At 36.7% G+C, this 21,964-nt stretch overlaps 1 protein-coding gene across 1 annotated transcript; it reads left to right on the forward strand.

Moving 5' to 3' along the window:
• The first annotated feature begins 1,858 nt into the window (after positions 1–1,858).
• On the forward strand, positions 1,859–21,722 carry gabra6a (gamma-aminobutyric acid type A receptor subunit alpha6a). The gene is made up of 10 exons (XM_053481409.1): positions 1,859–1,908; positions 2,308–2,420; positions 3,343–3,410; positions 5,493–5,713; positions 5,799–5,881; positions 6,850–6,993; positions 8,876–9,028; positions 14,071–14,318; positions 17,736–17,977; positions 21,669–21,722. The coding sequence occupies exons 1-10, from the start codon at positions 1,859–1,861 to the stop codon at positions 21,679–21,681; spliced, it is 1,335 nt and encodes a 444-aa protein (XP_053337384.1). The 3' UTR covers positions 21,682–21,722.
• Positions 21,723–21,964: the final 242 nt, after the last annotated feature.

Genomic DNA, 21,964 nt, shown 5'->3' on the forward strand with positions numbered 1-21,964 from the left:
GCTGCACTGGTGCCCTAAGTCTCCTGGAACAGCCTCCAGGCCTCCTGTGACCCTGATAACATATATAGGATAAAGTGGCATAGCTAATGAGTGAATGAGATCTGATTATGTCTTCATTAAAATAAATACATTTATAATTATTTAATTAAATAAACCGCAGAGTATGGAACAGAAATATTCTCAATAGTCATGGAGAAAAACTTCAAAAGTCAACAATCAGCTGGAAAATTAGTGTTTACAGTTTTCCGGGATTCTCAAGGACCATTATGGGAACATTATCAGGAAAAAGATATAATAATCATCAGTGCTTATTACAGTGAGACTCTTATTGAACGATGAACTTTAAAACGCAGAGGACTGATATCCAAGGACGTTGTGATCTTGTATGACGATGTACATCCGCACATTATATATATGTGTGTGTGTGTGTGTGTGTGTGTGTGCACTTTATACTGTGACCCCCTTTCACCTTCAGAACTGCCTTAATTCTACATGGCATTGATTCAACAAGGTGCTGAAAGCATTCTTTAGAAGTGTTGGCCCATATTGATAGGATAGCATCTTGCAGTTGAAGGAGATTTGTGGGATGCACATCCAGGGCACGAAGCTCCCGTTCCACCACATCCCAAAGATGCTCTATTGGGTTGAGATCTGGTGACTGTGGGGGCCATTTTAGTACAGTGAACTCATTGTCATGTTCAAGAAACCAATTTAAAATGATTCGAGCTTTGTGACATGGTGCATTATCCTGCTGGAAGTAGCCATCAGAGTATGGATACATGGTGGACATTAAGGGATGGACATGGTCAGAAACAATGCTCAGGTAGCCCGTGGCATTTAAACGATGCCCAGTTGGCACTAAGGGGCCTAAAGTGTGCCAAGAAAACATCCCCCACACCATTACACCACCACCACCAGCATGCACAGTGGTAACAATGCATGATGGATCCATGTTCTCATTCTGTTTACGCCAAATTCTGACTCTACCATTTGAATGTCTCAACAGAAATCGACTCATCAGACCAGGCAACATTTTTCCAGTCTTTAAATTTTGTCCAATTTTGGTGAGGTTGTGCAAATTGTAGCCTCTTTTTCCTATTTGTAGTGGAGATGAGTGGTGCCCGGTGGGGTCTTCTGCTGTTGTAGCCCAGGTTAAGGTTGTGCGTGTTGCGGCTTTACAAATGCTTTGCTGCATACCTCGGTTGTAACGAGTAGTTATTTCCGTCAAAGTTGTTTTTTTATCAGCTTGAATCAGTCGGCCCATTCTCCTCTGACCTCTAGCATCAACAAGGCATTTTCACCCACAGGACTGGCGAATACTGGATGTTTTTCCCTTTTCACACCATTCTTTGTAAACCCTAGAAATGGTTGTGCGTGAAAATCCCAGTAACTGAGCAGATTTTGAAATACTCAGACCGGCCCGTCTGGCACCAACAACGATGCAACGCTCAAAATTGCTTAAATCACCTTTCTTTCCCATTCTGACATTCAGTTTGGAGTTCAGGAGATTGTCTTGACCAGGTATATATATATATATATATTGTTATCATACATCCAATTTTTTTCTTGTATTTGTATTTTGTATCTAATAACTTGTATTTTGTATCTGCTTTATTCACTCTGTGACATGTTGATGTGTTATCATGCTTTTAAACATTTAAATGAGATTTATTTCTAACCCCCTCCTTCTTTTCCAAAAACGTACCTTGGTGCATTTCCCTAAATCCTTTAACGGGATTAGTCTTTAAAGATCTTAAAGAATCTCTCGCTGAGAGTCACACAACAAGTAATAGTCTCCTGAAGTCGTGGATTTTCTCTCATTTGTGTACGAGACAGCCGTTTACAACCCCTGGACAAAATGGACAAAATGTTAGGCTTATTATTTGTCATTAATATCATTTCTCTCAGGTGAGTAGATTTAATAGATTTTTTATATGCACATTGGTTTAGCTTTTATTTTGCTTTTAATGTTTTTTGAAGTAGTTTATGGCTAATTTGTTTTTTTATGTTTTGTATTTAACATTTTATATCTCACTTTATTTAGCATTTCTTTTGAACATTTGCTGATGTTCTACTAAATATCTAATCCTATTTGTCACATTACTCTTAGTGTTTTATTTATAATCACATTTGATGTTTTTTTGCCTCCCTAATGAACATGTTTCTATACAGTTTTAATTTAAATTGAACATGACATACTGTAAGCCTTGATTCAACATCTAAAATTGGGGTTAGATGTTTTTCAGTATATATCCAGGCTAGAGATACTGTAGATCTATTAGCTGTTTAAACTCTTATGTTCTTGAGTGTTGAGAATGTAGCAGGAAACCAACATGAGAAGATAAGTCCAGAAAACATCACCCGGATTCTGGACGAGCTTCTCGAGGGCTACGACAACCGACTGCGTCCAGGATCAGGAGGTGTTTCTCTATTCCTCGATTTGTTGATTATAAATCTAGCTCATGATTATCTCCAGCTTGTGCGCATTAGTCGACTTGAGTCTTTATTTAAGTAACTCTTTTCAAAATATACTTTAAGAAAAAGTCTTAGTGTAGAGTTCTTGATGAATATATCTAAAAAAATTCAAACTGTATTATGCTTTTATTTATGTAATCATTACTGTGTTCATTACTGAACTTCAGAAAAATCAGTGCTGATTCAATCTTTTGCGCTGATTCAATTTTCTTGAGTGTTTCTTATTTTATACCCAACATTAATTTAATATGCTTTGTTATTAAATGCACACTGATCATCCATAGTATTATATCACAAAATTGTTAAGGCCATTTATGTTTAGGTTCCCCTTGTGCCACTGGAGCAGCATTGAACTGGTCATCAGGTCATGACTCCGTAAGATCTCCAGGGATGTGATGTGGTGTCTGGTGTGGTGTTGGCAGTGTTGGCAGTGGATCCTTCGGGTGCTGTGGATGGTTGGGTGGGATTGGACTTGTTTGTCTGGCACATCCTATAGGTGTTCAATCGGATTGGGATCTGGGTGTTTCGGAGGCTGGGTCGGCAGCCTTGGACTCTTTGCCTGCAGGATGACGTGTGTGGCGAGCTGTGGTGCTCTGGTGCCTTTTGATTGTAGCCAGTAGTAACATTTTACCTTGGTTTGTTCCCTCGGGTGTCCATGATTCTGCCACTTGTTTACTTCTACATAATTGATAATCAATGTTTATGTGTCAATGCTATGTCTGATCAGTGTATCCTCAAAAAGATAAAAAGTGAAATCTTTCTAACAGACTGTTTAATATTTGCACTGCATTAGTCATACTTTAATTTTTTTAAATAAACAATTTAGGTTTTTTGCTTTTAATCACTGTTTTTTTGTTTCATCTGTAGGTTTTGTCACTGAAGTCAAAACAGATATATTTGTGACCAGTTTTGGACCCGTGTCAGATGTTGAAATGGTAAGAGAAAACATATTTGACAGTATACAGTATATTTTATGTTTCATTCATTGAATCAGCTCTGATATGCTTTATAATATGAGCAGTAAATCAGTAGTTTGTTATTCGTCTAAATATTAAGAATGGAGCTCTAAGTTAAAAGGTGACATTTTCAAACACAGACTTCATACATGATTTTAACTGTGCAGCTGCAAATCCTCATATTTCCAAACATTAAAATGTGCTTATGTCCCCCAACCAAGGAGTAAATGTCTCATAAATTGAACTCATTAGTCAGTATGCATGCATATGCCTCCTGTATTTAAGGAGCAGCTCAGTGGAAAATTAAATTTACATACTTTAGGCCAGATGTAGTTAATCAGCGCAGGACATGTTTGGTGTCTTATATTTGTTTCATTAGTTTTGCACTGGAGCTACGATGTTAAAGAAGTAATTAATGTACTACTGTATCATCATTTATTAAAGTAGGACTTGCATGAACATGCAATCATCTTTACTAGTTGACTATTAGTTCCAAAAAGTATGTGATTAGTCAAATTGGAAAATGTTTCAGGATAAATTGCTTGTTTTGTGCAGCGAAGAACACTTTACAGTAATCAATTTAGAAGCTTCACTGATTTTTTGCCCACACATTTAGCGACAGAATTAAAGAAATAAACAGGTAATATACTGTACGTGCCAAATAATTACCAATATGGGATTTACATTCGACCAAAACCGATTGGTATTGGTGCTAAAAAGTGTTTCACCTAGGTGTAGTGTCCGTAACTTTTAAAAAATTCAGATCTTTCATGGATCTTGACTGTTATTCAGATTAAACTTGGCAGATTTAGGTTACAAAAGGAAAGACATGAACCTGAAAAAGTGTATTATTATAAATGAAAAATTGTTAAGATATTGCAACATGCAAATTTAAATAATTTGTAGAACTTTGAGATTTGCTTCAAATATAAAGTGGATTATAAATAAAAATGTATTATTATTATTATTATTATTATTATTATTATTATTATTATCACATAAATTTGACATGGTTACAGACTCTACAGATTTGTTTTGGAAAAAATCCTGAATTTTGTTTTAATTAGTTTTAATTTAAGCAACATCTTTTACAGGTCATATGCTTAAAGACGCTTACACCAATTTAAGTATAAATTTTTAGAAAGAACTATTGATCATTTGCATTTTAAATGATTATTGTTTAAAGCAAGACAGTATAAAGCTGAAAAATGGCCATGTTTGGGCCACATATAAAATAGTCTTGAAGTAGTAGATGAATGAATGATGAATAAAATGTCTCTGATGAGCAAACCAAGGGTGACGGCGACAGTGGCAAGGAAAAACTCCCTGAGATGGCAATAGGAAGAAACCTTGAGAGGAACCAGACTCAACAGGGAACCCATCCTCATTTGGGTGATAACAGACAGAAATAACATCATGTGTGTTATGCAGGTGAAAGTTCAATATAACAGAAGTTGTGTAGATTAACATGAAGTCCAGTTCAGCACAGGGAGTCAGTAGGTACAGAGGGCAGATGGGGTCTGGATCACTGGGAGCACAGGAGCAGGATGTGTAGCTCCAACCATAATAAGGCAGAATCCAGCTGGAGCTGGTCCTTCTCTGGATGCCTCAGGATCCTCGCAGGGTTGGCCTTTGTCTACTGAAGCTGGTACAATCTCCAGATGCCTCAGGATGGGTAGAAAAATACAGAACAGATGGAGAGAATTAGCGTAGTTGCCATTCAGGATAGGTGTACTGGAGTATGAGGTTATGGGATACGAGTTACGTGTATGCCAGATTAAAGAGATGCGTCTTGAGTCTACTTTTAAACTGGGAAACTGTGTCTGAGCCCCAAACACTGTCTGGAAGGCTATTCCAAAGCTTTGGAGCTATGAAAATGCCCCACCCCCTTTTGTAGATTTTGAAATTCTGGAAACTAAATGATCTTGTGCTTCTGTACTACACATCAGACATCATCAGACGCCAGACATATCTTTTGAATCAAGATTTTTAGTTTCTGCTTTTTTTTTTTTTTTGCATTCCAGTGTTTAAGATAATTTTATGATGTATGCTTTCACACAGGATTTCACCATGGACATGTTTTTCCGTCAAATGTGGGTGGACGAGAGGCTAGTGTTCAACGGTCCTATTGAGATTCTGCGCTTAAACAACCGCATAGTGGACAAGATTTGGACTCCGGACACATTTTTCCACAATTCGAAAAAATCCTCATCTCACAACATGACAACACCTAACAAGCTGTTCCGCATCATGCAGAACGGCACCGTCTTCTACACCATGAGGTGCATTTATACTGTATAGAAATAAAAATTCTTGTAAAAATCACTGGTTGCCTTCATTTTCACTGTATACACATTTCTATTTCAGGCTGACTGTGAGGGCAGACTGTCCCATGATGCTAATTGATTTTCCAATGGATACCCATATTTGTCCTCTCAGTTTTGGAAGCTGTGAGTTTTTCAATCATTTTCACAATCACATTCATATATATATATATTTTTTTTTTATTTTTTTTTTATATATATTGCTTGTATGCTTTTCCATATATATTGTTTCTATATATTCTTGTTGGTTTAGCATTGCACTAGTATCTATCTATCTATCTATCTATCTATCTATCTATCTATCTATCTATCTATCTATCTATCTATCTATCTATCTATCTATCTATCTATCCACAGTATCTATTCATCCATCCATCAGTCCATTCATATACAGTATATATCCATATGTCTACCGTCCGCACATCCATCCATCCATCCATCCACACATCCACGCATCCACCTATCCAAATATCTATCTGTTTGTTTATCCATCCGTTTGTTCATCTATCTATCTATCTATCTATCTATCTATCTATCTATCTATCTATCTATCTATCTATCCCTGTTTGTTTATCTATCTATCTATCTATCTATCTATCTATCTATCTATCTATCTATCTATCTATCTATCTATCTATCTATCTATCTATCTACCCCTGTTTGTTTATCTATCTATCTATCTATCTATCTATCTATCTATCTGTCTGTCCATCTATCTATCTATCTATCTATCTATCTATCTATCTATCTATCTATCTATCTATCTATCTATCTATCTATCTAGCCACAGTATCTATTCATCCATCCATCCATCCATCCATCCATATATATATCCATCTGTCTACCCGTCCACAAATCCATCCATCCATCCATCCATCCATTCACCCATCCACGCATCCACCCATCCCAAAATCTATCTGTTTGTTTGTCTGTCGAACCATCCATCTGTCCATCCGTTTGCACATCTATCTATCTATCTATCTATCTATCTATCTATCTATCTATCTATCTATCTATCTATCTATCTATCTATCTAATTCTCATAAGTGTTTTTGACTTTTTGATCTTGTTGCTATTTTGTGTTTCCACTATAGATGCTTATACCAGCAGTGAGATTATGTACACATGGAGGAAAGGTCTGGAGAAGTCTGTAGAAATCCCTCCAGAGTCCTCAAACTTACTGCAGTATGACCTAATCGGAAAGACGCTTTCCAGCAAAATACGCAAGATCAATACAGGTAGCAAAAAAAAAAAAAAAAAAGTAATAATAAATAAATAAAAATGTGTTAAATATGCTAGAATTTGAGGTGGTTACATTTTAAAGTTCCCCCATAATCCTGTAGGTGGCATGGTCTATGCTCTCATTCATTGGCAGACAGCACAGCATCTTGTGTGGTAGTAGTAGAATACTCGCTGAGTTTGTTATTTGTTTGTTACAAATTAGTTTATTTGTGATATTAATTAAATCCTGACACTTTTAGAATCACAATACAGCAGCTGATAGTCTCTGGTGATTCCTATTCCTAATATATACACATACATGTTTGGGCATGACTTATATTACAATACAGTGTACTTGCATCATAACTATTCACCCCCTATAAACTAGCCCAGTGTACAACCTGAAACTGAAATGGACTACACTAAACATACCATTATATTTCAGAGGGACAGAAAAAATCAGGATAGTTTGTTTAAAAAAATAAAAATCAACTAAAGTGATCAGTGATTGCATAATTATTCACCCCTCCGATGTGAAACATTAAAATAAGCATGGCAGAAGTCACATTATTAGTTAAATAGAGTACTGTAGATGTGTGTGAAAATAAAATCATCTCATATGATCCTGATATAAATACCCCAAAATACTGTGACTGGGTAATGAGGGCTATAATTAGAAAGCAATCAAAAGGCTAGGGTTAAGTCAGCAAGATGCTACCACCATCATGCTTCTTATAGAGGATGAAAACAATGGTGGGTGACATTGCAGCTCTGCAGGTAGCGTTGCTGGCTCACAGCTCCAGGATCTCTGGTTTAATCCTGAGCAGTCTGTGTGGTTTCTCATGTTCTCCTTTGTATCTGTCAGAGTTACTTCAAGTCCCCTCCCAAAAACATGCTGGAAGGTGGATTGGATAATCGAATAAGTGTGTGGATGTGTGTGCCTAGTGGACTATTTCCCCATTATGGGTGGATTCTTACCTTGTGCCCAGTGTTCAAAAGACAGGCTCTGGATCCACTACCACCCTCATCAGAATAAAGTCATTACTGAATATAAATTAACAACGCTAGACTTTGTAATCACTGACTGAAATGTTAACTTGACTGATTTCTGGTATTATTGGACTGTTTCGGCCCACTTTGGATAAAAGCAATCTCTAACTGAGTTAATGCAGATGTATTTGCCATGGTAATGGTCAGCTTCTTCCCCCGAGTTTCAATTTAAGGTGCTTAACTGGTCAGGGCTAATTCATGCTGTCATCTGTCTTTAAAAAGAACACTAAAGGATAAAGCCTATTCCAGGCTCTCAGGCCATTGAGGAAGAGCCCAGGAGGAGGAGATTTATAGGTAGGTAAAAAGCAGTGTCCCCCTGCTGAGAAGCCATCAACATCACTGTGGCACAGGATCCAGCTTGGGCCTGAAAGGCAGCACTGTGGCCTAGTTAACAAATCAGAAAGGGCATACAGAGCTCCACCGTCCTTCATTTATTTTCCGTGATTTTAGGTTACTGAAACCGATTGGAAGATATACAGAGTCTCAATCTGTTGCATAGCATCCACATTTAAAATACAATATTGTTTGCTTCTAATATATATGTGATAAAAATGTGGTCCGATATTGTCTGGAACATTAAAAATGACCCTCAGCATCTTTTAATTATAATAAATACAATGTTTCATACAACCATCTAAAGATTATAAGCGCTTTGATGTTTGAACTATATTAATGAATCATATTAAATAAATTTGCAATACATTTCCAGGACCTTTCAAGAATATTTCCTTAATTGCCCAAACTCTCTAATTCTATGTTCATATATCATAATACAAAGTTCAGCATTAGATCGAACATGTCCTCTTTATACATATTGTGTGTTTCTGGAAAAATCCTTCTGTCTTTCAGGCCAATATTCTGTCAAGATGGTTCATTTTATTCTCCAAAGGAAACTCGGCTATCATTTGATCCAAACCTATATCCCTCTCATCATGGTGGTCGTCCTTTCCCAAGTGTCGTTCTGGATCAACAAGGAGTCTGTGCCTGCTCGAACTGTGGCCGGTAGGAAAAATTAAAGTTGCTTGAATGTGATGTAATGAGCTTTAAATGAAACATGTTTCACAATTATTTATTTTTAAACAATTTAACATATTTCCCAATTATTGAATTTATTAATATTAATATATATATATTTTTTAAAAGTGACTCAATCAATGTGATTCTAATGTGGAGAGTGATTTTAAAGGACAAAAATCTGACATAAAAATGGTGATTTAATGATGCAGTTGAAGGATTATATATATATATATATATATATATTTTTTTTTTTCTGTTGTAACAAATTTCATTTTCTGTTTAATTTCTGCAATACCCAATCATCATGCATTAAACAATCAGGGAAGAAGCAATTATTATTAATTTAGGTTTTATTGGTGGGGAATATTGCACATTTACATATATACTTTATAAACTGTTAGAGATAATGTCCGTGCGTCACTTCCTCCTCCGGATCTGCAGAGGATGCTGTTCATGCATCAAAAGACTTTAAACATTCTGCACACGACCCAATGACAAGTGCAAGCTGTGGTTTTAAAATCCAGAGGTGGAGAGATAAGGAAAATTGGTGGTTTCTCTCAACAAATGATTATTTAGATGATGTAATCAGTGCAATGCAGGTGATCATATTAATCATAATCCAAATGACAATCAATATTGTAATTAGACATGCTTTATAGCTGAGAATGTTTTAAATTTTTAAGCAAACAAACAAACAAACAAACAAACATATAATAATAATAATAACAAAATAATAATAATAACAAAATAATAATAACAATAATAAAACAACAACAACAACAACAACAACAACAATAATAAAACAACAACAACAACAACAACAATAATAATAATAATAATAATATAGTTATGCAGAACAAATAACACTAAATGAGTTTATTCACCTTCAGTAAGTACTTTAGGAAGTAGATTTAGAGCCTACCCCAGGAACTTTGGGTGGATATCATGGATACACCAGTGCACTTTCACACACACTTTCACATTCTCATCCACACCTAGCAGCAATTTAGAGTGAGCAGTACACCTACCAGCAGCCCCGCAGCATATTAAATAAGCATATAGAAAGTAGTTCTGTATTGAGCAAACAATAATTTGTTCTTCGAATGTTTCCTCAAAGGGACAATCTATATAACAGTTTTGGTGTGTTAAAACTTTTAAACTAAAAGTTCTTTTTTTGTTCCCAAGTGAAATACAGTTATTTGGTTTGGTTTTGCAGAATCGCATTTATAAATATGTGTATATTATACAGTACTGTGTGAAAGTTTTCGACATTAAAGTAAGAATGTTTTAAAAATAGAAGCCTTGATACCTTATTTTTTATTAAATAATGAAATGAGAAGTAAATGAACAGAACAGAAATCCAAATCAAATCAGTATTTGTTGTGACCGTCCTTTCCCTGTAAACCAGAATGGCCATCAATTCTTCTAGGTCACTTGCACACAGAAACTCGGCAGGTAGGTTGTTCCAGACATCTTGGAGAACTAACCCCAGATCTTCCATGGAGGTGTGCTGCCGCGAACTCTTCTGTCTCTTCATGTTATCCAAGACGGACTTAATGACGTTGAGATTAGGGCTCTGTGAGGCCATACCATCACTTCCAGGACTCCTTGTTCTTCTCTAAGCTAAAGATAGTTCTTAATGACATTGGCTGTATGTTTGTCCTCCTGCAGAATAACTTTCAGGCCAAACAGACGTCTCCCTGATGGTATTGCATGATATGATGGATAAGCATCTGCCTGTACTGTATATCTCAGCATTGAGGACACCATTAATCATGAACAAATCTCAGATTACATTTGCCAAACTTGTAAGGAACCTTCATCATGCTTCACCGTTGCCACTGTAGACACCCATTATTGTACCGATCTTGTACCTAGTTCTTATCTTATGTATTTGAGTCTCTTAGCCTCGTTTCCATGTTGGAGGTGTGGGTTTTAGGCTGCAATTCTTCCATAAAACACCACTTCTGGCCAGACTTCTCATCCACACAGTAGAAGGGTGTACCTGTGTCCCACTGGTTTCTGCCAGCTCTTTGCTAATGGCACAGCTGGACTTCTTTCAGTGTCAAAGGGTAGTAAGCATGATTTTTCTTTCATCTTTCATGTTCAAAATAGCTTGAACAGCACATCTTGAAAGCCCAGTCTGCTTTGAAATCACTGCCTGGGAGAGACCTTGCTGACTTTCTGTCTTGTTGCTCAGTCTTGCCATGATGTATGATTTGTGACATGAAACTGGGTTCCTCAGCCTCACCTTAATATCATCTTAGTTTGGCTTTTCCTTACCTAGTTTTAAGCCTCCTACACAGCTAATTCAATTATCTCAGTTAGTGACTGTATTTCCAACTACATATGAATTTTATGATTATTAGCACCTGCTTGGTAAAACTGGTTACTGACTCTGATCCTACAAAATCCCTGACTTTGTGCAAATGTGCAAGTATAAAAATGTATGCTGGTTTGAAGCCAAAGTATAGTTACACCATACAGTACATTGATTTGATTTAGATTTTTTTTTTCTGTATGCTAACTTGGCATTTTGTTAATTGATTTAAAACAATTGGTTGCTCCAGACCAGCAAACTGATAAAACGTCTGCTTTTATAGAGGTCTGCACACCTGGTGATGAATAATTAACTTAGGGCTGATGATTAGCAATATCCTTAAATCTTGTAGGAGCAGTGAGGGTGCGAAAGGCCAACAAAATATTAGTGTCTAAAAATAGAAACTTTTATACATTGTAAATGTATTACATGTTATGTGAAATATTTCAAGCCAGTTTTTTTTTTGTTTTGATTAGGATAATTTCCACCAAGAGAATGAGCCTCAGAAGGTGCTGAATCGATTCATATTGATAGAAAGTTTTCTATGGCAGGAGCATTTTCACAAGCAAACATGCGCAACCACAGCCTTAAGATAATTGTTAAGCAAAGCTGATTTAAGTGTGGAGAACTTCCCTCGTAGTGGAGTGAGGCTGGCATCAGCGCATCAAGAGCCACCGTGCACAGGTGTCTCCAGGAGATGGGCTACAACTGTGCCGTTCCTAGAATCAAGCCACTCTTGACTCAGAGATAATGTCAGAGGTGTCTTACAGTACCTGGGTTAAGGACAAAAAGGACTGGACTATTGTTTAGTGGTCTAAAGTCTTCTTTTTAAATGAAAGTAAATTTTGCAGTCCATTTGGAAATCAAGATCCCGAATCTGGAGGAAGAGCGGAGAGGCACAGAATCCAGTGTGAAGTTTCCACAGTCGGTGATGGTTTGGGGTGCCATGTCATCTGCTGGTTTTAGTCCATAGTCTTGTCAAGAGGAAGATGAGAAACACCTAACAGAACAATACAGGCCTCAGCAGTGCCACAGGCAGGTTGCCTCCATGCCATTCCACATTGAGCAAAAAATTTGCAAATAGAAAGTATCGAGTGGATAAATTAACATAATCGTTCAGAATTTCTGCATTGTAAATCCTTTTTTGATTGATATTAGGGAAACATTTAAATATTTAGAGATACCTGATTTTTGATTTTCATTAATCTTCAAAATTAAAAAGATATAGCTTGAAATATTTCACATTACATGTAATGAATGAAGAATATCTGAGAGTTTCACTTTTTAAATTAAATTACAAAAGGAAATAAATTTTTTGCGATGTACTGTATATTTATTACAGATAGGTTGTATAGATGAATTCGGCCCTAAGAAGAGGCCCTAAGTTAATATGCAATAAAAATGACGCATGACAAATCAGAGCCAAAAAAAGTGATTTTAGTTTCTGGTTTAATCCAAGTCTAATTTATAATCTCATTTTAGCTTTTGGAGAAGATTCAAAATTGAGAAGTACTTTTTTGTGTCTGTATCCCTATTTAGCGTTTATATGGCTAATAAGGTTAAAAAGTATAAAGGAAGTTATAATCAATGTTGAAAACACCAGAGTAACTTTGTCTAAAATTATTATTATTATTATTATTATTATTATTAATAATAAAATGTAATACTTGTAGTCTTGCTTAAGTGAGTAATGGGTTAAATTTATGTCTACCTAGCATAGTAACATTACGTAACAAGTTCTTCTATACTAATAATCCGCCTTTGCAAAAATTTTCTCTTAGAAGTTAGAATTTTCATAGTAATGATGGATAAAGTTAGACGTTTATGCATTTAGGGGTAGCTAGAGCTAGGGGTAGCTCAGTGGTTAAGGCATTGGACTACGGTTCGGAAGATCCCAGGTTCAAACCCCACAACCACCAAGTTGCCACTGTTGGGCCCTTGAGCAAGGCCCTTAACCCTCAACTGCCCAGATGGGTCATGAGATAAAAATGTAAGTCGCTCTGGACAAGAGCGTCTGCCAAATGCCTAAATGTAAATGTTCAGTGAATGAGCTACAATTAGGGTTTCTATTTTAGCTAGGTTAAATATGTCCTAAGTCTCCTGGGATAGGCTCCAGGCTCCCGCTACCCTCTATACAGGAAACAGCGGTATGGTTGACAATGGTGACAATAAATCCCTAACTGGTTTGACTTTGCAAATTGGGTTATTGGCCATAACACCTACCAAAATGGTAATTAAGCCTTAGCTAATAAGAAAAGCAAATTCCAAGGTTTGTCTGAGCAGGATGTCTTTCTTGTGACTGATCACTTAATGAACTACTGTAACTGGTTTTGAATGATAAAAAGAACTGACCAAAATGACGTTACATTTCCCTCTTACTTTTGAATTCTTGACTATGTTTAAATGTAGATAGCTTTCCTTTAAATTTAAATTGCTATGAAATCAAAGGAAATGCTAAGACATTAGATAAAAGCATAAACGTCTAACTTTATCCATCATTACTATGAAAATTCTAACTTCTAAGAGAAAATTTTTGCAAAGGCGGATTATTAGTATAGAAGAACATGTTACGTAATGTTCCTGTGCTAGGTAGACATAAAGCATGACATAAAGACATAAAGCACTCTACTGTACTATCCTGTACATACTGTAATTTGGTTACATCCTCTTCACCTACACCTGCTGTACACACCACTCTGATCTGCAGGAGTCACCACCGTCCTCACCATGACCACGCTGAGCATCAGTGCACGCTCTTCTTTACCCAAAGTGGCCTACGCCACAGCCATGGACTGGTTCATTGCCGTCTGCTTTGCTTTTGTGGCCTCGGCATTGGTGGAGTTTGCCGCCGTCAACTACTTCGCCACTCTGGAGGCTAACAGGATGAGGCGTCGACTTTCTAGAGCTTCTGTGCTGGAGTCCATTGCTGATCAGAGTGACGATGAAGACGAGTCGGTAAACATTGCAGTATTATATTAATGTCGTTCCATGCTTTCAAACAATATAAGAAGTGCATGATTTGTTTACTGCACGCACACACACACACACACACGCGAACACGCAATGTGTTAAATGATCTCTGTTTATTCACAGAAAAGAAGTATTTACTGTAGGTCTAAGGCTATTTCCTGGGTCAGAAGAGAATGAGCTAGAAACAAAACAAAGAAAGTTTTATTTATTTTTTTCTTTTTTAACAGAGAGACTAAAACCTAACAAAATTATAAATAATTGTCCTATCTGCATTTATTAACTGCATTTCATTGGCTTTATACATGTACAATGATCATAAAGTTGAATCTTATCTAATCTGATCTGATCTGATCTGATCTGATCTAATCTAATCTGATCTGATCTGATCTAATCTAATCTAATCTAATCTGATCTAATCTAATCTAATCTAATCTAATCTAATCTATAAGAACTCTGAGCATCAAGTATTTGTTTCATGTATTCATTTTTAATGTAGAAAGAAAAGCTTATTTTTTTTAAGACTTTTCAACTGTTTAAATATTAGTCACATTAGACAGATGTGCATCATTATACAGTCTCTATTTATTGGAGTAACTTGAATCTTTTATTCTGGAACTTTCCACTCACATTGACAGTAGAATTAAAATCAGACGTGGTATTCGAATTCATTGAGTTTGCATGTTCTCCTCGTACTTAATGGGTTCCCTCCAGGTATTCTGGTTTCCTCCTACAGTCCAGAGACATGCAATTAATGGGTGTTTCCAAATTGGCCGTACTGTATGAATGAGTGTTTGAGTGTGTGTGTGTGTGTGTGTGTGTGTGTGTGTGTGTGTGTGTGTGTATGTGTCCTGTGGTGGATTGGCACCCTGTCCAGGGTATACTCCGCCTCATGCCCTATGTCGACCCTGTATGCAGGATAAAACAGTAATAATTCTTCGTAATAGCTCCTCTGAGAATAATAAGTAATCCCAGGTGGCCTTATCCATAGCGTTATCCTGTGTTTCACTATTTAGAACCGATTAACAAAACATGAAGATGAACATAAATCCTGTAACTTTGACGTGCTACTATTCCCTGGATGCATTTAAAAGCTTCAAACACACACGTTACGCTAACCCACACTGACAGAGACAGATGTGAAAGCAACATTTTAACAATTCAATTTATTTATAAAGCTCACAGCTCATATTGCCAGAGAACAGCTTCATAGACATCTGGGCTTGAACCCCCCAGTGAATAATCCAAAGGTTATTGTGGCAGGGCAACAGCATTCTGGCTCAGGCGTGAGGAAGGAGCACGAACACTTGCAAGGAGGTGGCCGCCTTCTGGCCCACACCATTTGTTTGTTTGTGAACTGTGCCACATGGTACGCCCGGAGCCATGTCAAGTGTGCTGCATAGGAAAAAAAAAAAAACGAACAGGGGAGGATTATTTCTAAGACACTACTATATGCATAGTAACAGGCTGAGCACATGTAAGATTCATATCTGCAGTCCTGAAGTGGGTATGCTAATAGCACAAGCGTTTCCTGTCTCCCGAGAACGTCTCCCGTGTGACTGGCTCATGCCTGGTGTTTTAAAAATAGAGAGCGTATTAGAACCACACTGCATGACAGTTCTGTAATCTCTCCTACCTGAGATGCTACGAGTGCCCTGCTTCTGCTCTCTGACGCATACTGGAGCAGGGAAAAGGGTGTGTGTCTGTAATGCAGCGTCAGACATACAGTATCTTCTGACGCCGTTTTGTGAATTCCCATTCACTGTTTCAAGCTGCAGCACATACTTCATTCATTATATACGCCAATGTTTATGGTAACACAGCAGAAAAAGCATTAAGACTTTTTTTTTAACTTTAAAAGCAGATGTGATGCAAGGTTGGAGTTTTTATATATATATATTATTTTTTTAGACAAATTTTTATATTAAAGCTAATGCCTTTATACATTTATTTCTGAAACAAGTCTTATTTGGTGCTCAGGAGAAGCAATGTGTATCTCAGCGTGGTTGGGATGATCAGTCAGGTTTAGAAGATGCCAAAAGTGTTTAAAGGTAGATTGACTTGGCCACATCTGTCATTTTATTAGGATTATCATGAATCACAGAGAGGAGGATGTACAGTACTACGGCACAAGGTTAACACATAGTGAAAACTAAATCAGTGAGTAGAATTTGGGTCAAAAACATGCAAAAGGTCAAACGATCATGCAAACGGAGTAATATATAAAAAACAAAACAAAACAAACAGAAAAAACAAGCAAGAGCAAAAAGGTCAAAACCAGAAAATCATATTGCTCACACAGAGAACCTTGCAAAGACATTATGTATGTGTGTGTATGTGTGTGTGTGTGTGCTTTTTGTCCTTTTCTGAAGTTTTGTATTATCCAGCCTGTTGCTCAGCTCTGCTGCTCCATGTACAGTAGGGTGTGGGTCAACAGTAGCTCATTTACATAGACACTGAAATGGTGCATTTGCAGGAGGAGTGAAATAAAGGTATAAAAAATGCATTATTTAAAGATTATTTCAGCTGAAGCATTAACAGGCACACTTTGGGGAAGCTCTAAGAACTGAGTTAACTTGTTAAGGATCTAGTAAAATATGGGACCTTTAAAAGGCATTCTGTAACCACGTTAACAGCTGTTTCACGCAGGACAGATGTTAAAGAGGACCCCATTTTTTTTTCACCAAGATCCCAGTACTGCCAACGAATCATATCTTCCAAGAATGCCAAGTGTTGAAGGTCATCAATTTTTACATGCATGCATCATGTTTAAATTTGCTTAACCTTTGTTGGGTATAAAAAATGCTGCTGCCTTTATTGCCATATCACTTCTGATTACTTACAGTACTTCCATATTTATATCTGGCTAAGTAATGCTAACAGCAATAGAAAAGTTTAAAATAGAAATATATAATCGATGTAGTCACATAAAAAATGAGTTGATGTAATCTGTACAAACTAATCCACAGATTTAGTCTAAGTTTATTTATTTAATTACATGTGGAATAGAAAGAATAAAAGGACATTTTGACTCAAACATGCCAACATGCAAGCCTACAGTAAGTTTAGGTCTTCCACTTCAAAGCTGTAATAAATGTTAATTGTTGGTATGTTTTAGAAAAACACAGGCAATGGTCAAACACATGAATGATGCAGATAATCGAATAAAATGACAATAAAAATAGTATTAAAACTACTTACATAATACAGTACAGAAAAAAAAAACATAGCACAGAACCGCCATAAGTTCACAATAAAGGCTTCACAATAATGAACAGACATTTGCTTACAGTAAAAAGTGAAAACCGGTAAGTAAACAGAAAAATAATCTATAAAAATAAAGATATTAGAAACTTATTCATGTGCATGCTTCTAATATCTTAACATTTATTTCTCTGGTCCTAGACGATATCTGAAACAAGCGCTGGAGAGCGACAAAGGAGGCGGATGAACTCCGTTTCAGAAGCCCCCAAAATGCGCCTGCCCATCTTCCTGCAGCAGGGTTCAGCCATCCCGCCCAATATTACCCTGGCTGGGCCTAGTATCATTGACGAGTATGCTCGTGTGCTCTTCCCACTTGCATTCGCCCTTTTTAACGTCATCTACTGGTACATCTACCTCAGCAAGAATACTGTGGAGAAACTCAGGTGTGTATTTAATACTGAGGTATTGTGATGCTGACTTCTGTATCCGAATCTGTTTAGTGTCCCAAACATCAAACGTGTACTGTAAGTGTGGTTATTTGTCGGCATGGTGGCTTAGTGGTTAGCTCTGTCACCTTGTATCTCCAGGATCTGGGTTCGATTCCTGTGTCAGGTCTCTATGCATGGAGTTTATATGTTTTCCGCGTGGTTGGTGGGTCTCCTTCGGGTACTCCGGTTTCCTCCCACAGTCCAAAGACAAGACATGCAGATTAGGCTAATTTGTGAGTGAGTATGTGTGAGGTTGATTATATTCCAGACAACTGGAATGTCCTGCAGGTGATGGTCAAAATAATGTCTTTTAAACTTTATTTCATTATAATTCCCTCATGATTTTTCAGGAGGGTTTTCGTTTATTAATAAAGTACAACTTTTATTTAAAGATTTAAAAATTGCAATGACAAATATAAGGCTGTCTATATTTTATGCTAATGGAGGAAACAACTGATAATAAACCGACATTGAAACATTCTATACTTGTTTATTTTTTAAGCATTTTTTGGCCTGTGTATTAAAGACAATTTATTTGTATTCAATATGCATGTGTCTACCTGCAGGACAGGGCTGTTGGCTTGTTCTGGACATACTTTTCTTTTCTTTTTTTCAAGCAGGCTGAATTTAATTTCCACCAACTTTAATGTAGAGCACAGATATTGGGCTTGACTAACAAGTGGGCCAGATGAGAAAATCATTCAGATGTAGGTTGGGCAGAATAGAACAGCTGCTACATATTACAGTAGTATATTATGGAAATACAGGGCTGTGATTAAATGAATAAAATGGCAATATTCATCCCTTTTATATTCACAGATTGTTTTTTTTACACAATAAACAATCTGTTTTAGCACCGTTATTGTGCTTTATACTAGTTTACAGCCAAGTCGTGGGGAAGGATTTTGTTACCTTATTATTTAGAAGGTGATAGTAAGGTGTTTTTCACAACAAAAAAAAAGATTTAATTTCTACAGCATGTTTTGTTGCCATCTTACATGATTGCAATAAATAAAGTATTTTCATCATTCGAGTGACAGCACTACTATATTTTACTAATTAGAAAGATGTAGATATATTTAAATATTTACATTTTTTTTCATGGAAGAGTTTAAATTTTTATTCTTTAATTCCATCTTTGCTGTTTAAAGGGAAATAGAGTAAGGTCAAAATAATAAGGACACACTTTAATTATTATATTAACACCAAAATATGTCATTTTACCCACCCAAGTATTCATCCGGGATATGAACATTAGCATAGAGCAAAGAATGCACAATATGACTATTTCTTCTCAACTTGTTTTCCTCAAGTGTATACAGGCTATTTTAGTATCAGACCCACCTTATAGAGTAAAGTCAGGTAAATCGGGGCATTTTTTGATAAACATAAAAAAAAAAAAACATAAAATATCCGTGCAAATACAGTACAGTAGAATAAATCCTCAGATTAATCAAATCAAGTTGATCATATTAAGTGTGTGCAATACTGAGCACATTAGGGGGAGCACCATGCAGATCCAATTCAAGAGCTTCAATTGATGTCCATCTCAAACATCAGACACTCAAACATTTTAGTTGTTAGCTAAAAGACTAACAACAGCACTGGTTAATCGATGTAATCTAAGAGAAATAAAACAATCTTTTAAAAAAACACACAGATTTGAGTACTAAGGTGCACTTTATTACACCCCTCCATCTTAATTTCCTGTAAGAGCATGGCAGGTTTTTTTTTTTTTTTTTTTCTAGTTTTGCTCTTAGACTTTAAAACTAAAACAGGCAACTGTAAAGTCAGGACTCTGACAAGCTTCCCCACTTGCACAGTCAATGAGGTTTGGCTGTAATCAAACCCTTGGCTCAGGAACTGACATGACTTTGGCTTTCTTTGATTCCTTCCCCTCTAGAGCAGGGAACTACTTTATTTCGTCTGTGAAACTAATCCATGAGCTCACGTTTTCTTAAAACAATAGAAGCGTGTCCCATCATCTAGAACTAGTGTCTGTGTAATTACATGAATAATTAATGACTGCCTCGGGACTGACTTGGCAAATCCAGGAGAGCTAAAGGGACTGACTGTGCTCTTTCAGTGGATGAGGTTAAAACGCTACTCTTGTTCCAGCAAGGGCATGCAGCTTTAAGGCAAATCACATTGATGATTTTCGGCACAATGCATTTGCATGTATTCATTTCGTGGAGACGTTTTATCTAAAGTGACTCGAACTGAATAATGGGAATGTAATAGGTCGATATCAGATACTGTACATGTGCACGGAGAATTACCGGTGTTGTCAGGGATTGAAAAGAAATTCTGTTTGTCATATTTACTGAAATTTTCCTTAGATACAGTACTTGTATATTTAATGAAATATCACCTTAGAGAAAAGTCTGTCTTTGTGGAGCCTCTGACTTTGTGGACAAAATGAAAAATGAAGACCAAGAATATCCAACCAATTAGCACAAAGAGGGGTTTGTGTTTGTGCCAGGCATATTCCCTATCAATCCAGAAAATCTCAATTCAAATAACGCCTTTCATAAATGCTGATTATACCTTTAATCCGGGATTACGTCATAACTGGATAATAGTAAACAAAAGACAGCATTACTGGAAGTTCTGTTCCTCAGTGAGGAAGCAACACAAGACTGTTCCTACATATATATATATATATATATATATATATATATATATATATATATATATATATATATATATAAGGTTAAGAAGGAAGTCAGGGTTTACCACTGAAATATATTGTACAATAAAGATTCTTGTGCGCTGAACAACTCCGCCTGGTCATTCAGTACTTGTCGTCAGCGGACTTCATTTTATTGCCACATAACGTTGCCTGGACCTTAGCGACTAAAGCACACACTTGAAGCTTTTATTCTGCTATTTCTCACTAATAAGTGGTTTTCTTATGTCGACACAACTGTTTATTCATAATCCTGTAAGTTCATCACATTGTGTGTGTATGGAAATGCTCTTACAGTACTTTAACTATAAAACATAGCTACATTATGGTTGTTACTGTCCATTTTTAACCAACCAACTTCACCAAGTGATTTTCATTCATTTTTTTTTCTGATCACATTTCTCCTTCAAAGCTGACTTTCCTTCCAGGTTTTTATAATGTGTTGAAGGATTCTTAACCCAATTCCCGTAACTTCAGATCTCCTTAGTTGTTTTCTTTGCTTGATGAGACCAAATGATTTGATTTAATTTTCTTTTGGCCAGCATTGGACTTTAAATTAGTGTTTATTAAGGTATACTACATTTTTTTTTCTCATTTTTAGGTACATTTCCTGGATACACACAAAAGGAATTTCTGTGAATGTAAAAGATCAGGACTTATTCACAGAGCTGAAGTGCTTATTAATGATGTCGTGTTTTTAAACAATGTCCTTGCAGTTTGGCTTCAGGTTTTAGATAAAATGGCTCTGCAGCAGGATTGACATTATTCTGAAAGGCACCGCGCAAGCCTTTTCTCTCTCTCAGTACACCATCAGGCATGATTTCACACCGAGAACAAATGATTTTCATCAAACATTAATCACTGACGTCACGGTACAGGCGACGACTCGAGCTCGCTCTGAGAGACGTAATCTTCGCTCATCTCGTGTTTGTGTCTTTGTGTGGTTTATCTCTACAGGGAGACGGACTGACTTTCTTCACTGTGCAGTGTGCAGAAGAATATCTACTGCTCTCCTTTTGCTCGTCCTACCTTTATTCTCAGATGGTTTCGGCCTCTCTTTTCCCCTCTCCTCTCCTGTCTCCGACTCCTGAGGTCTGATGAGGTCTGATGGAGCGCAGGCCCGTGTCACAGTTTGACAAGCACGTGTATTTTGTCACCCATAGAGGAAGCCTATGATCGCACCGATGCTCCATGCTCCTCTCTACTGTACCTTAAACCCTATGCATGGACAGTGTGCCCTGCTTCTGTGGCTG

Source organism: Clarias gariepinus, chromosome 2 (assembly GCF_024256425.1).
Source record: "Clarias gariepinus isolate MV-2021 ecotype Netherlands chromosome 2, CGAR_prim_01v2, whole genome shotgun sequence".
NCBI lineage: Eukaryota > Metazoa > Chordata > Actinopteri > Siluriformes > Clariidae > Clarias > Clarias gariepinus.

What these genes read in the sequence shown, in the direction of transcription:
- gabra6a (XM_053481409.1), top strand. Translation starts at nt 1,859, where the DNA reads ATGGACAAAATGTTAGGCTTATTATTTGTCATTAATATCATTTCTCTC. An exon ending in AATACGCAAGATCAATACAG is followed by an intron (nt 6,994 to 8,875) that starts GTAGCAAAAAAA and finishes TCTGTCTTTCAG; the next exon opens with GCCAATATTCTGTCAAGATG. An exon ending in GTGACGATGAAGACGAGTCG is followed by an intron (nt 14,319 to 17,735) that starts GTAAACATTGCA and finishes CTCTGGTCCTAG; the next exon opens with ACGATATCTGAAACAAGCGC.